The sequence below is a fragment of the Taudactylus pleione genome, unplaced genomic scaffold (genome assembly GCF_031769625.1).
Source record: "Taudactylus pleione unplaced genomic scaffold, aTauple2 ptg000273l, whole genome shotgun sequence".
Lineage (NCBI taxonomy): Eukaryota > Metazoa > Chordata > Amphibia > Anura > Myobatrachidae > Taudactylus > Taudactylus pleione.
The window spans coordinates 736,493-754,164 of NW_028284675.1; the positions used below are offsets into that span (position 1 = coordinate 736,493).

The 17,672-nt window shown below is 40.9% G+C and overlaps 2 protein-coding genes across 3 annotated transcripts in view; one reads left to right on the forward strand and one right to left on the reverse strand.

Moving 5' to 3' along the window:
* Positions 1 to 17,672, forward strand: part of IDUA (alpha-L-iduronidase) — a 215,464-nt gene that overhangs the window by 32,191 nt on the left and 165,601 nt on the right. The window lies entirely within an intron of this gene.
* Positions 5,299 to 12,889, reverse strand: LOC148513717 (sulfate anion transporter 1-like). The gene is made up of 2 exons (XM_088481462.1): positions 12,287 to 12,889; positions 5,299 to 6,940 (listed from the first exon to the last, which is right to left on the reverse strand). The coding sequence occupies exons 1-2, from the start codon at positions 12,887 to 12,889 to the stop codon at positions 5,417 to 5,419; spliced, it is 2,127 nt and encodes a 708-aa protein (XP_088337588.1). The 3' UTR covers positions 5,299 to 5,416.

Sequence of the window (17,672 nt, forward strand, 5' to 3'; positions counted from 1 at the left end):
TTGAAGCCCATAGGCTTCTATTGGGCAACGCCATCTGAAGATGGCATTGCCCACTGCATCAAAGCCCTGGAAATGTATCGCATTCCGGGGCTTGATGCATATGAGAATGCGGTTATGCTCCCGAAAACTGCATTTTTGGGGGTTTGACTGCATTTGTGAAATTGGTGCATCCTGCCCCCGAAGTTAGTGCAAAAATACAAATATTTTAAATTAATAGATGAAGGATTTTGAATAGGATCACAAATGTAATTGGTATAGGCAGTCTACTAATAGGTGTTACAGTTTTAGCAAATGGGGATGACATTAAAGCTGCCCATACACAGGACGATTTTTTACACGATATGGCCGGTTACGACAGGTTGGACAGAGCAATCGTGTGAAAATAGGTGTATTTTGTGTGTTCTGCGACCCCAATGCGCGTCTCTGCCATCGTCTAGTTGGATCGCAGATCAGATGGTTTTGCAGAGAGATCTACGATCTTTTGAGTACAATGTGATACACTTCTATGCATTTTATCCTATGATCGTAACGATCAATCGTACACCGTTTGACCACATCTTATGAAAAATTTCACGGGAAGAATTTCAAGGGCAATCGTACAACTCCTCTTACCAACTTTGAATCGCACCGTGTATGTGGGCCTTAAAATTGCAGCTGCATTTAAAATTTACTGTAGGCTGGAGAGAGAGGGAGGCCATTGAGAAGGAGGTCACAGTAATCCAGACAAGAAAGTAAAACCGGAATGAGAATCTTGACAATAGAGACACATCATAGTAGAGACACATTTTACGACTCCTGTCTTTATTCATTGGTATGACAATTTGGAAGGTATGAAACATGTTGTTTGAATGGCTGGATTACAAAATTATAGCAGGGTAGAGCAATTTATAAAAAGAGGATATCGGCTAGCAAGTGCAGTTTGCTCCATAAACATTTTAAATAGTGGGGGGCAGACAACACAACCTTTTTTTAAAAATGTAAAACATGTTTGAACATTTGAGCAATGAGACTTCATAGACTAAGAAAACCTAATTGGTCCACACAGTTGGTTAAAATTGCATGATACCTGGTGGCAGCGAGGTCATGACCAGATGCAGAGATGAGAATAAATTAGTTTTATTGAATTTTGTGTCCTTACAGATCCAGAGATCTCAGGTAGTACTGTAGGTAGATGGGTTGTACACTACTAAGAGAGTGAATAGGTTAAGGTAGTGATGAGAGTTACAGTATATATGAAATATAGGGCGGAGGTGTCAGAAGACGGAAATATGGACAAACAAGTATTTAGGGGTCTATTCATTATGTTAATTATCAGGGTCCGGGGGTCCCCAATAGGTAACATTCTAACTAATTCATCATTGCTCCGGCGCGGAGTACATTGATCTGAAAATCAGTTGTCTCTCCGGATGTTTTCACTGCTCCTTTCGGACTCGGCAGTGCTAGTGCGCCTGTGTGAACTAGAACTCACGCAGGCGCACAAATCCCCAGAGTCTTTACAACCCATAGGGTAGGAGCGGGTGTGCGGGAGCAAACACCATCTGAAGATGGCGAATGTTCCCGCAGTCAAGCTCCGAAAATATTGTATTTTCAGAGCTTGATGAATTTAGGTCCCCATACTAGTGTATGGGGACAGCGGGCCATTCTGCAAGAGAAAGGTAAGCAGGAGATATCTGTGATACCAGTGTATGGGGACAGCAGGCCATTCCGCGAGAGAAAGGTAAGCAGGAGATATCTGTGATCCTAGTGTATGGGGACAGCGGGCCATTCTGCAAGAGAAAGGTAAGTAGGAGATATCTGTGATACTAGTGTATGGGGACAGCAGGCTATTCCGCGAGAGAAAGGTAAGCAGGAGATATCTGTGATACTATTGTATGGGGACAGCGGGCCATTCTGCAAGAGAAAGGTAAGCAGGAGATATCTGTGATACTAGCGTATGGGGACAGCGGGCCATTCTGCAAGAGAAAGGTAAGCAGGAGATATCTGTGATACTACTGTATGGGTACGGCGGGCCATTCTGCGAGACGAAGGAAAGCAGGAGATATCTGTGATACTATTGTATTGGGACAGCAGACCATTCCGCAAGAGAAAGGTAAGCAGGAGATATCTGTGATACTAGTGTATGGGGATGGCGGGCCATTCTGCGAGAGGAAGGAAAGCAGGAGATATCTGTGATCTTAGTGTATGGGGACAGCGGGCCATTCTGTGAGAGGAAGGAAAGCAGGAGATATCTGTGATACTTGTGTATGGGGACAGCGGGCCATTCTGCGAGAGGAAGGTAAGCAGGTGATATCTGTGATACTACTGTATGGGGACGGTGGCCATTCTGCGAGAGGAAGGAAAGCAGGAGATATCTGTGATATTATTGTATGGGGACAGCGGGCCATTCCGCGAGAGAAAGGTAAGCAGGAGATATCTGTGAAACTAGTGTATGGGGACGGCGGGCCATTCTGCGAGAGGAAGGAAAGCAGGAGATATCTGTGATACTAGTGTATGGGGACGGAGGGCCATTCTGCGAGAGGAAGGAAAGCAGGAGATATCTGTGATGCTAGGGTATGGGGACAGCGGGCCATTCTGCGAGAGGAAGGTAAGCAGGAGATATCTGTGATACTAGTGTATGGGGACAGTGGACCATTCTGCGAGAGGAAGGAAAGCAGGAGATATTTGTGATATCTCCTGCGTTACCTTTATGATGAATGGCCCCAAAACTTAATTTCTACAAAAATAGGTGAAAATGTTAATTTTCACCTGCTTTTGTAGTAATGAAGTGATAACGAATAGACCTCCTAGTGAGAGCAAAGTGTGCAGTAGAGTACAGCAAAATTTAATGGAAAGATTTCCATAATAAATATATACGGTACTAGATGTCAAGGAATTAAAAGGATAGGGAAGGGAAAAATGATAAGTTCTGGTAAGTGATTAGGTGAGAAGGCCTACATTTCTACACTAACAATGAGTTCTAATATGGAGAATGAAAGCTATCTTAACATGTAATTTTTGCTTTTGTAAAGCAGTCTATGAATTCAATAGTGAGTTCAATAGGTGAGATGTGATGGAAGCCTGCAATAGTTGTATTTGGTGTGTTTGTGTGTGTGTATTTTTTTGTCTTCATATTATTTTATTATTTATATAGATTTTTTGGGCTTTATATTAAAAATAATTTATACAAATTGGACCAAATATCACGTAATTCAACCTATTATTACTGCACTACTCTTGGATATGTCAACCAATGTATTGTACATTGGGCCTGATTCAGAGTTGTACAGTACACAAACCCAATGGTTTGCATACAACTCTGATTGGTGGGAGGACTGCGCATGACCCATCCTACGGCCTTGGGGGACTGGGAGGGGCTGGTGCTGGGCTGTGTTCCTGAAAATGGGGGCGTGTCTTCCACATTTTCTGGGAATGCTGAGGCCAGTGTCTAACTACTGGGGGCACTGCATGGGAGGGGGGGTACTACTGCTGGGGGCACTATATAAGGGGCTTACTGCTAGGGGCACTGCATTGGGGGGACCACTACAGGGGGCACTAGATAGGGGGGGATCACTACTGGGTGCCTGCATAAGGGTACCACTACTGGGAAAACTGCATGGGGGGGACTACTGCTGGGAGCACTATATAAAGGGCACTGCATAGCGGGGGGGACTACTACTGGGGGCACTATATAAAGGGTACTGCATAAGAGGATACCACTACTGGGCACACTGCATTGTGGGGACTGCTACTGGGGGCACTGCATAAGGGGGAACACTACGTAGGGCACTGCATTTGGGGGGACCACTACTGAGGGCACTGAGTAAGGGGAACTAATTGGGGGCTGTATAAGGGGGACCACTACTGGGGATACTGTATAAGGGGCACTTCTATGGGCCTGCATAAGAGGGACCACAACTGCATACTGGGGGTACTGTATAAGGGGTACTACTGGGGTTAAGGTGCATATGGATAGGAATGTTCAGCGTGAAAATAAAGGGGTGTGTCATGTTGACACGCCCCATTTTTAAGTGACCACGCCCATTTTTTTTCCACGCACGCCTTCGGCGCACGCACATAACGGGGTGATGAGGGGGGAGGGGGCTCCCTTTTCAAATTTGCCCTGGGCTCCAAATACCCTAGTTACGCCTCTGCACCCATGTGTTACACCCTTGTGTTACATCCTTGTGTTACACCCATGTGTTACACCCATTTGTTACACCCATGTGTTACACACATTTCTAACATCCATGTGTTACACCCATTTCTTATATCCATTTTTTACATCCATGTGTTACATCCTTGTGTTACATCCTTGTGTTACACCCATTTTTTACATCCATGTGTTACATCCATTTTTTACATCCATGTGTTACATCCTTGTGTTACACCCATTTTTTACATCCAGGTGTTACACATGTTTTACACCCATGTGTTACACCCATGCCTTACATAACTATTAGAAATAAATAAAATATTTTAAAAAATAATAACATTTAAACATGTATACAGTATGTAAAAGTTTCCATACCATGATTTGATATGTCTACCTTTACATTGAAATGTTATGTGCACTGTAATGTACTATTCTCGGTCAGTGGGCCTGATTCAGCAGAGGACGCAATGGCAATATTTACTCAGAACGAGCATTTGTTTACTGTTGCGCAAATGCACTGCGAATGCACAGCAATTGCAATGTGATTGTGTTTGCATAGAGGATACATCCATCCAAGTAAGTGACAGGCCAGCATTTTGGGGAGATAACGGGGTGGTCAGAGAAAAATGCAATAGTGTCGGACTGTTTGAACACCGTTTCACAGGTGTGCATAAATTAGCCCTTGCTAACTTACAGGGCTGCTTACAGAAATGTCCCGAGCTGGTTTTCCATCCCAGTCCGCCCCTGAAAAGGGACATGGCCTATTGGGTAGGGGGCATGGCCTCGCGGCCCTACTCCCATAGTCCCGACTCCCATGCTTTTTATTGGGAGGGCTCGGGAGGTGCAGGAGGTGCGGACTGCCCTGTGTGCAGTGTCGGCTCCCTCACAGTGTCAGGAGCTGAGTGCTGCACTTAATACTACAGTACAGCATCTGGCTCCTGTCACTGAAGGGGAGTCTGCACCTTGGTGTCACCCCTCTGCGGCTGACACCCGGGTGCAGCCCGCACCCCCCTTGTGACGCCACTGCAACTCTGAACCAGGCCAATAGTTGTCATTTTAACTCGGTAACAAGTTCTCAATAGCTTTAGAAAGAATGTGAAAATAAAACTGAATAGTAAATGTTTATTTTGTTTTGTAATTACTTCTAAATATTCTACATATATAACTGTATCACGTGTTCAGAGTTAAAAAAATTTAATATGTGACATGTTCACTACATTCATCCTGAATTGTCAGTGTGGCCAACTCCTACATCATACTCAGTGCTTTATAGTTTATCAGCAACTAAACAGTTGTGTCTGTAATGGCCAGCTCTTCCTCTCTTGCAAACTGAACAGCATCATGTACATTATAAAAGAGCATCTTATGAATATCCTTGTTTTGTTTTCCAAAGTAGCCCCCTCTACTGAGAGCATCAATGACAGCAGTATTACAGCAAGCCAAGAGAATGCTAATTTGTACTTCCTTGTAATCTTTCAATAATGTATTTAGTGCATTGATGCCAGTTGTGTCTAAAAAGGCTATTGAAGAGCAATCAAGAATAATTGTTTGCAAGTCACTTTTGTCATTCACAAGCTGTATATGCAAATCGTTGTTATCTGCACTTTTTATATCATCTGCTTGCTTTCTCTTTGCCTGCTTCTTTACTTTCTTTTCCATTTTTTTCCGCCGTATTATTTCCAGGCCTGGATCCATGCCAATCTTTTTGTACAGGGACTGTAGAAAGTAGCCTTTGTTTGCATAGTATAGAGGGGATTCAAAGCGGAATATCTTGATTTTGGGAATGGGTAAAAGATTTTCGTATTTGTCTCCGTCCTCATAAAAGACAGAGTTCTGAATCTGGCTAAGCATGGTCGTGTTGGGTATCTGGGTGCGTATAATAATGCATAACATAGAGAAGACCACTCCTACTATGAGACCGATTTCTGTACTGACCAGCGCAGAGGAACACACAGTGGTGCTCCAAATAATTGCGTCTATTTTGTTCAAGCGCCATTGAGCCGGGAAATCTTTAAATTTCCGAAGCGCTCCTCGTAAACTGACAATAATTATACAGGCCAAAACACATTTTTGCAGTGAGTAAAATAATGGCGCAAAGAAAAGCAACACCAGCAGAACCACAACCGCACTAACAACACTGGAAGCCTGTGTTTTACACCCCGTTGAGGTTTTCACAAGAGTCTTGGCGAGAGCAGCACTGGTAGCAAAACAGTGAAAAAATGATGGAATTATGTTGCAGAACCCAATGGCAAACATCTCCTGGTTGGCTTCCACACTGTAGGCATATTTTTTGGCAAACATTTCTGACAAAGATATAGTGAATGCAAAACTTACAACTGCAAGAGGAATAGCATCCACTGCAATTTTACCGATTAACCCAAAATCAGGCACTTTAGGTGGTATAAATCCTGTTGGGATTTTTCCGGAGACACTTGAACCATATACTCCGTTTAGGTTACAGAAGTGTGATACAAGTGTTGCCACTACAATGACAACCAGTTCTGTTGGAAGAGGGATCTTAATTTTGTCTTTGTAGCGATCTCCAAGCTCCTTGGCTGCGACTAACACTGCTATACATATGGCACTTGTTATCACATCACAAACATTGGTGTGATGAATATTTTTAAATATATTAATCCAAGTTATAATTAGCATTCCTGTGGCTGGACTACGGGGGATTTTCACTCCAAGAAGATATTTCACTTGGGCTGTTAAAATTGTCAATGATGCACCAGTAGCAAATCCATCCAACATTGGTTCGGACAAATATATAGATAGAAACCCCAAACGAAATATTGCCATAACGATCTGTAGGAAGTTAAACAGCAATTAGGTTCAAACAACTCAAATTCATTTAATCCTGATATTTTAATAAATTACTCAGATATCTATAGTATAACTTTTGCATTTGCTTATTTGAATATTGTTGCTAGGGAGGATAGTTTTGATGTTACCTTGTTTCTTTTAGTGAGTCTGTCTGTAGCGCTTCAAATACTGACAGGAAGAGCTAAACCAAGAAGGCTGAAACAAACTGTGTATGGGTAGATGTTCTGTATCAGCATTAGCAAACCATGTGGCAAAGGCATGGATTCAAAGGTTTGCAATATAAATGGAATTACAGAGAAGCCTGTTCTCCTTTTGGCTTATTTACATTTGTAGGGATTGTTGCTTGGAAGCCTCACTAAAACTGTTTGAATGTTTTTGTTAATATTTTAGCATCACAATATACATATAATTCAGTAATGAACACTCATTTATTCTATATTGGATAGTTTAACATTTTTTTTTCACTTTTTGTTTCAATTTTAATTTTTTTGCACTTTTTTTGTCACTTGGAGGAAAGTATGTTTGTTGCCATCAGCTGTTTCCTAAGGATTTATGAAATAGAACAGTGGTTCTCAAACTCGGTCCTCAGGACCCCACACAGTTCACATTTTGCAGGTCACCCAGCAGGTGCACAAGTGTAATCATTACTCACTGACACATTTTAAAAGGTCCACAAGTGGAGCTAATTATTTCACTTGATTCAGTGTGGAGACCTGGAAAACATGCACTGTTTGGGGTCCTGAGGACCGAGTTTGAGAACCTATGAAATAGATTATGTGGCTTTATGATTCGTACCTCCCAGAACCTGCTGAGGATGCCCTTTTGAGGGGAGCTGAATATTTACTTGCTGAGGAGCGGGATTTGAACACCATTACCACAGTCAGTGTCTTGTGGTCAAGGAGTAGGGGATAAGGAGGCCCTTCTTTTAATGAGAGTCTGATGAATTATCCAGCCATTGGCATAGGATGGAGTGTGTGGCAAGCAAGGTAATGGCCCATTTACTGTGGTGATAAGGTGCCATGGGCCACTTGTGCTAGGGATTGACAGTAAACCAAACTCTACAAAGCATGTCGTGAGACTGACATGCTCAGTAGGTGTGGGAACTGTCAGGTAATGACATCACTGGTAGGATGGTCAGAGTTCAGACAAACTGTCAGTAACTGTAATGTGGCTTCTACTTAGTAATTGTATTTTTTGGATACTCCTTTCATTAGCACCAACCTGGAGACAATGATACGATGGGGAACTTCCAGTAAGCAAAGAGGATGGGGGAGAGCTGTTCTGGGAGTAGAGAAGAGAGATCTGCAGCAGCGAGGTTGGGGGTTAAGATATTTACCATAATGTACCACCTATGGCTGATTTGATGGTTTGGATAATTTGTGTCCTGGTTTCACAGCTAGAGCACATCAATGATCACAAAAAATTACATTTAGCTACATAAAGCTATTAGCATTTAACAAATGTTATATCTGTTCTAATCTAAGAAAAAATGTGAATTGATTGCTTCCTATATAGTGCATTGTTTATGCATAGCAATTACAGTATATATGGCTATATGTTTCTTTAGATTTGAAAACTGAACTTCTGTAACAAACTTTTTTTTTTCCTAAACTGAAACAATTTTTTATTATATATATTATGTTTAAAACAGCAATCCTACATGGCAACTTAAGACAAAATACCAAACAATGCATTCTTAAAAGTACTTAACTGTCCTCCTGAAAATCATTATCTCCTTTTGAAAATGTCACTCACTCTCAGTTTCAGTATGTCATAGCAGAGGGGAGAGATGGAGGTAGAGGATTTTACAATACAGACAGCTCACTACACCATGCGCACTGTGACAGTGGTTTCCAGGGAACTTAGATGACACTATGCAAATCTAGAAATCGTTGACAGCAGTCTGAAGAAATAAACCAAGATAAAATAGTAATTGCCATGTTTCTTTTTATAGCCTGCTGTAACCAGATTGTGGGTGTTTGGCATTGCTTATAAACATTTAGCACTCTTGACCCCCACATCCCATCCAAATTATGTATTATTATGTGTATTTACTTTTTGTCATTCTTATATTCATGTGTATGTACTGTGATATTATTGTATAACATGTATTTTTAAATGTTGCCATGTAGGGTCACCCACACCCATACTGCTAATGTGATTGGAAATCCATCTATTCACATCCAGCTAGCATTATTAAGGGTTGCATGAGAGCTGGACAGACCTATTGGGGACAGGTTTCAAGTGACATTCACAACAAATTAAAGTCTGGGTGAGAGGTCAGTAGAAGTGAATCATTGTGAGATCAGCAAGGTTAAGCAAGGTGCAGTTGTGGTTCAAAGGGGATTGTTCATTGTTGGATGTAACCTGGACAGTTCTATAATTACTACTGGCGTAGATCAGTGAGGATCGACTGCATGTAATGGAGCATACACACGGGATGATCAGACAACGATCAGATATCGTTGTCTGATCGTCCTCCATGTGCTGGATATTCGATATTGAACATCCAGCAACATGCACCAACCCCCAAACAACGTAACGATCCGCGATCGACGATTGCGGGTCCCTTTTGTAAACAGGCTAACCTGGTCGATATCGACTAGGTTGGCCTGCATGTACGGGCGATGGTCGATATCGACCGCCCGCGCATCGACCATCGTGTGGTCGTTATAAGGGGTTTAAAAAGGACTATTTAAACGATTGAATGATAAACTATATGGTTATCGTTTAAATCTGCCTTTTTATCTGACCGTGTGTATGCACCATAAGATGTAGCAGTGGCAGCAGTAAGTGGTCTGAGAATTCTCTGCTCCTTTGTGTACGTTGGTAGAGAAGTGAAGAGCAGTCTGAGCAGCTGCTTTGTGAATCGTGGTTACTAGGAAAGGACACTGGGGAGATATACTGTAGGTATATTTGCATGTTTTTGGGGGGGTGTTGTGACATATATTAAAAGGGTGCATTTTCACCCAGTGTTTGACTAAGTCAGTGGTTCCCAAACTTTCTTGAATCACAGCGGCCTAGAGTAGGGCAGAGAAAGGCCTAAAGTTTCTTATTGAGAAGTTTAGAAAAAAATATTAAATTCAGTAAATTGTGCTTACCTGTCATGCTGGGGTTCAGTTATGTTGTGGTGGACAGGGGTGCACTTCTGTTTGCCCAGATTTTTTTATGGTTGGCAGGCACCAGCACTTTTTTGGGATGTACTCGGGATCTTGGCGCAAACATTGCCGGGCCTCCGAATCCTGGCGGCTGCAATCCCGATGGTGAGTATTAGGGTTAGGCACTAGGATGAGGGTTACGTTCATGCTGGTGGGGGGGGGGGGGGTTGGGTTAGTCTGTGGGAGAGTTAGGCTGTGGGGAAGGTGGGTATAGTGGTAGGGTTAGGGGAAGGGTTAGGGGAAGGGTTAGATTACGTACCTTCATGGATCAGGATTTCCATCGTTGACCATAAATAAATTGATATGGTCATGGACCCAACTAGTGGCACCCCTGCAGCTGCCTCACAGGACCCAGTTTGGGAACCACTGACCTAGGTGATTTATTTAACCCACTTCTATGTACCAGGAGGGACAGGTTTACGTGTAAGGTCTGACCTATTGGTGTATCAGTCAGCTAGAAAGGCTAAATATTATCCAGGTATCCTTACACCTTTTTCATGGAAATGCTGCTATAATGAATACAATATTTATCATCCTTAACTAAGTAAATTTTTGATTTGTAATAAATTTTCATTAAAGCTTCTTATTAAAATTACTAGGATTAAAAATCAGAATGAAAACAACCTAGATAGGCTCACTTATCTCACCTCAAAATGCACGAACATACCCATCACTTCTCCAAATTTCACTTCATGACGTTCTGCTTCCTGCAAACTGCCAGGACATACACACAGATGCCCACATGTCCTTCACAACTGCCCCCCAGACCTCATAACATGCTCCCAGACTTTGCCATTTGTCTATCAGTTTTTCTTACCATGTGCCCATCAAACCTCCTTGGATGTTTGTCCACATGAACATGCCTGCTCAGACCTCCCCAAGACTTCCCCACATGCCTCTTACAGGCCCATCAGACTTCCCATACATGCCTCCTCCACTTTTATTTAACTTTGAACGTGTTGAATGTGGAAATACTAATTTATTTTGACATATACAGTACCTGAATTAAGTTTTGCCATGGTACATGTTCTTTAAACTTTCCCTATTTTCACCAAAGATAGTGTAATGTTTCCTGATCAACTGCTGTTACTTTCTGCCCAACCTATTTGTTCTTCTGCAAAATGTGCCAACAGACATAAAAACATAACATGCATTCTGAGGTCTTGCTTGTGTCACTGCCCTTAGATCCCATTAGATATCAAAATAGAGCAATAGCTCTATAAATGTGTAGGTGTTATTATACCCATAGTCTATGGGCAATTGAATTTAAACTTTGTTCAGTATCATAAAAAAAAAAAATTCCAAATGGCTGCGTTGAGGTTGATAAGTTTAACTTTGAACTGTTACTTTCCAATGCCTCTAGCCTACTTTCAATCAATACATCTTAGTCCATGGCTAATGTATGTTTCATGTCTAACACTTTTATAGCTCTGGCATTGATTGTTTTTTACGTCATTTGTGACCTTAATAAGACACATGAGAAATAGATCTATATTATATATCTATCTTTTTGATACAGGGGAGATGTATCAAACCTTGGAGAGAGCAAAAGTGGAGAAAGATGGGGGAGAGTTATGAAAGATTGGTGAGAGAAGTACAACCAATAAGCTTCTAAGTGTCGTTTTACAGGCTGTGTTTGAAAAATGACAGTTAGGAGCTGATTGGTTGGTACTTTATTTATTTCCAAGGTTTGTTAAATCTTGGCAAAGAGATTCTCCTGGGGTTTAAATAATGTAGTCTCTACAACCAAAACTGAATTAGATTGTAACTCTGTTTCTTTCTTTTTCTAAAACTATGCAATATATAAATGCATTGCATCTATTTCATTCCCAAACGTAATCCTTCGTATTAATAATTCCTAAACTGTCGAGTGTATGAATAGACCAGTTATATTCCTGCTTCCTTTTCTGGTGTTCAGCGATGCCAATATCTTTAAGCACACTTGTTGTTTTAAATTCGTTGTCCTGAGATATGACACAAAGCTACTGTCTGGGTACAACCACATTCAATGCAGAGAGTGCAATAATTGTGTTGTATCTCATGGCAACAATAATGAAAGTCTCTGCCTAATGACCGTAATACTTTTAGCAAAAGTTAAAGTTACAGGAGGCTACTTTTAGCCCATACATTATTTATCTGAAGGCAACATTGTTTTATTTGTGAACCTCACCTGATATACGCCAGCAATGAATGTCAGTGCAGCTGCAATGCTGATCGCATAGCATTCTTTTCCACATTCAATGTCCACCAGGCCCAAACTAATGTTGACCGTTGTTGTCACATTCATGAAGTCACTGGTGTTTGCTGCTTTGATAATATCATCATCCAGGTCAAAACCTGCCAACATAACTTCTCGATCCACTACTTGCCCGACCATAAGACTTAGCAAACTGAAGATGCCAACGGACACATGACGAGAGGTCCCCATTATGAAATATATGATGTTGGCAAAAAAGGATGTGTACAAGCTGTAAATGGGTTTCAGACCTGCTAGGAGGGAATAGGCGATTGCTTGGGGCACTAATATAATACCAATAATAAGACCAGACATGACATCTCCCCATGCATTTTCTTTGAAGTCGTATTTTGGAAGCCATCGAATGACAGGAAAAAAGCCTGTGATTGTCTTCTTGGCCTTCTTGCCGGAACAAGCACATTTCTTTTTTAACTTTGCTTTCAAAGATGTCAAGACATTCACACTGTTGTTAGACTTTCTTTCCAGGTGTATATGGACACATGATGGGTTTTCTTCAGTCACATCTTCCATTTTCATTTAGTTTTGTATCATTGAGCTCTAAAAATGAAACGTAAACACAGGTAATTGTAGGACATGAAAGTATTCTACCAAATTTGCAAAATGTTTATGAATAAAATTCCCATTTGTTTACTCTTACATTAAGAAATGACGTGCCATGTAGACTTTTTATTGGCGTAGGTGATATGCAGAAATAATTGCCTACTTAGCCGTTCACAGCTTAAAATGTACTGTATGAATAGAAAAATCATACTTATTTGTTTATGTATAGGTATATTTGTGTGTGTGTGTATAAATATATATTATTTATTTATTTAGATGTTTCCTCATATATCTATTTACGCCATGTGGCGCAAGTTAGCCACGCAGAGCAGTGTAGCGCAGTGACTTTTTCTTTAAATTAGCATCTTATTTGCACCACAGACGCAGTGAAACACCTCTCACGCTGTACCAGAGACACTGGGCCGCGACTTTAGCACTTAGTATACAGATTCATCACTCATTTGCACACAGATTTACAAATTTAATAAACTGTACCAAATTAATCAGTGCAGTCTCTGTAAGCAGTTTTATGTCTTCCAATTGTTTAATTTGTAAGACTAATATGTACACTAGAGCAAAAAAGACTGTCGGCGCGAGCCGAGCTGCACAGGCTGTTTGGCGTGCCTGCGGCAATAGTGTATGAGGACATATCTGTATATAAATATAGAGAAAGAGAGAGAGTGATAATAAAAACAAACCCTGAATACGGTATTGTATAAACTTGTATACACAAATATTAACAATCCTCATGTTGGATGCTTGGCAGCAATAGATCGGAAAAATAAACTTACAAAGACAACACAAGAAGGCGCTCATAGTGTAGTCCTGTTCTGTTTTTGTATGTGGACACATATACAGTAAATATATATAAATAGAGAGAGAGATAGAGGAGGGGGAGAGAGAAAATAGAAAGAGAATATTAAAGTAGTGCCATTGTGCCTACTTACCAAAAAAAACCAATGTTCTTTTATTGACTGATTAGTTTATATCTTTACAATAAGTACAAAAGTAAATTATGTGCCATTTCAAAGAGCAGTAATAAAACCCTCTCAAGAAGTCTTCCACACAAAACTCATAGGCATTACAGGTCTTATTTGAAACTCCTGAATGGTGTCCTGTATTTCTTATGGAAATACTATTTAATATGTAACTTGGGGAACTCCTCAATTGGGAAAATATCATATGACTTTTGTGTCACTTACACCCATCAGCCATAACATTTAAACCACTGACAGGTGAAGTGAATAATATTACTTATCATGTTACAATGGCAGCTGTCAAGGGGTGAGATATATTAGGCAGCAAGTGAACAGTCAGTTCTTGAAGTTAATGTGTTCGATGCAGGAAAAATGGGCAAGTGTAAGGATCTGAGCGACTTTGACAAGGGCCAAATTGTGATGGCTAAAGGACTGGGTCAGAGCATCTCCAAAATGGCAGGTTTATGGGGTGTTCCCGGTATGCAGTGGCTGGTAACTACCAAAAGTGGTCAAAGGAAGGACAACCCGTGAACCAGCAACAGGGTCATAGGCGTCCAAGACTCATTGATTTTTGTAGGAAGCGAAAGCTGATCCGTCTGCTACAGTAGCCGACAGAAGGGCTACTGTAGCACAAATTGCTGAAAAAGTTAATACTGGCTGTGATAGAGAGGTGTCAGAACACACAGTGCATTGCAGTTTGCTGTGTATGGGGCTGCATAGCCACAGACTGGTCAGAGTTGCCATGCTGACACTAGTCCACCACTGAAAAAGCGCCTGCAATGGGCATGTGAGTATCAGAACAGGATCATGGAGCAATGGAAGAAGGTGGCCTGGTCTGATGAATCAAGTCTTCTTTACATCATAGCGATGGCACCAGGATGCACTTTGGGATGAAGGCAAGTCGTGGGAGACAGCGTGATGCTCTGGGCAATCTTCTGCTGGAAAACCTTGGGTCCTGGCATTCATATGGATGTTACTTTGAAATGTACCACCTGTCTAAACATTGTTGCATACCAAGTACACCCCTTCATTGCAACGGTATTCCCTGATGGCAGTGGCCTCTTTTAGCAGGATAATGCTGTTTGTTCAAGAATGATTTGAGGAATATGACAAAGAGTTCAAGGTGTTGACCTGGCCTCCAAATTCCCCCGATCTCAGTCTGATCGAGCATCTGTGGAATGTGCTGGAACAACAAGTATGAAGCATGGAGGCCCCGCCTTGCAACTTATAGGATCTGCTGCTAATGTCTTGGGGAAGGATACTACAGGACACCTTCAGAGGTCTTGTGGAGTCCATGCCTCAAGGAGTAAGAGCTATTTTGGTGACATGAGGGGGACCTACACAGTATTAGGCAGGTGGTTTTAATGCTATGGCTTATGGTTATATGTTTAACTTTTTTAGAATCATAGAGCCCTTATACACTATGTAGACAAGTGATTGGACACCCCCGCGCACGCGAAATGTTGTGCTCCTGCAGCAGACACTTGTTCATTAAGGTATAAAATGAGAAGTATACAGATGTTCTCGATAACTCTGTACTCTCATTGTGGCAGTTCTACGGGAAAAAACAAATGTTTTTATCAGGACGACAATGCCACCTATCATGTTTCCAGGACGATGCTGGACAGGTATACAGAAAGTTTGGTAACCTGGATAGACTGGCCAGCTCAGAGTCCAGATCTTAACCCCACTGAGAACCTCTGGGACGAATTGGAGCGACGGGTGCATTCTAGGCCGACTCGACTTTCTTCAGTATCACAGTTGGTCACTGTACTTAAGGCAGAATGGCAAAACATATTGCCTGCTGTTGTCCAGGAACTTGTGGTCAGTTTGCCAAGAAGGATGTCTGCAGTAATCACTGCACATGGTGGATCTATAAAGTACTGATGGCAATAAAATCTCATTGATCTATTTGCGGTCAGTGTCCAATCACTTTTGTCTACATAGTGTACTACAAATAAAGTTTAAACACTAATACATATGGTATTATAAATGGTTATAATTTATATTGTTTAAGAAATCTAAGTAATAACTTGGCATATACCAATGACTAAACACATACGGGCCGTGGCGCTGGAATGTGGGTTAAACAGGACTTATATAATGCAGGGACATAAAAGGTAGACAATAGAAATACAGACGTGAAAGTAAATGATAGTGAAGGACCTGCTCATGAGAGAGCTTATATCCTTACTGGAAGAGGGCATAGCTGAACCAAACAAGTGTTGCTCAAAGTGGACATTGGAACAGTGGTGAGGGTGCACTAGCATGGGTTGAATAGGTGGGAGTAGGGTAAAGTATAATACAGATCTCCGTTTTCACAGAGCAGTTAAAGATTTGAAGGTGGTTGAGTCTGATGGCATGGTAGGAAATTCCATATCTGGGTAGTTGCACAGCAGAAGTCTTGTAGCCTGCAGTGAGAGGTAGTTATCAGAGGTGAGGTGTCAGAGGTACTGTAGATATAAAAGAAGGAAGAGTATTTAGAGATGAGATTTGAGATGTATAAAGGATGATAGGTGAGGACTTTCTATGGGAGGGTGAGTCATTTGAATTTGGTTCTGGAGGACACAGGAGCCAGTATAGGAATTTGTGGCGTGGTGCTGCAGATGTAGAGTGGCACCTGAGGAAGATCATCCTTGCTTTGGGGCTTAATATGGAGGGATAGATTGGAAAGTGGTTGCGATAGTTAAGTCGCAGATAATAAAATAATGGACATGACTACCAGCAAAAGTACATATGCATTTGTCCTTTCTTGATTTTGAATAGGCTGGAAGGGATGAACAAGTTTATAGTATAAGTAATGTATTAGCGTGTTCACAGAATTGCGACTCCTGTAGGCCTGGACGCAGATACTCCTGTCAGGGTTGCATAAAAATCGGATTTAAAAAAAATAAAATAAATCAAAAATGGATTTATTTGATTTAAATCAGATTTTTTTTTCTATCATTTAAAAAGGATTTTTATAAAAAGAAAATGTATGTAAACGTTTTAAAATTTTAAAACATTTACTTTAAAAAAAATGTAATAAAAAATCCTATTTAAATCTAAAAAAGCTGATTTAAATCATATAAATCCGTTTTTTATTTTTTATTTTTATTTTTTTAAATCCGATTTTTATGTAGCCCTGACTTCTGTCATGTTATGTATCTCTATGTATCAGCTGTCTCTGATTGGCTGACTGTTCCTTAACTTCTGTAGCTTATCGTGTTTAAATCATTAGCATATGTGTATTCTTTGTAGAGCTACTGTATATAATATGAAGTTTTGGACAGTTATTCACATTACTTAATTGACAGTTCCACTTTGTTTACTGCAATAAAGAAGATTCCTATTTCATCATTTAATGTGTGACAGTTAAACAGAAACCAAATAACTTGTTAATTAAAATTTTTTTAAACAATTGTTTTAAACAATAATGCTTAGTTTATGTAGACCAGGGGTAGGCAACCTTCTGTCACTATCAGTGTGCAGGACAAAATCTAATTAAGGTCAGTTTGGCAGATATATAATATTATCCCCATGTCTCTCTGATGCTATCAGACCTCTCCATATTCTCATTGTATGCCATCAGACTGCTCCAGGTGCCCCTTATACTGTATGACATAGATACCCATTATAACCCATCAGACTCCTCCAGATGCCCCTAATTTGCCATCAGACCCCATAAGATGCCACTTACAATTCATATATGCTCATCAGATTGTCCCCCCAAACCCACAATTGTCCTTTACCTGCTTTGAGACTGGAGCCCATGAAGAGAGATGAGACAACCCATTTTCTTC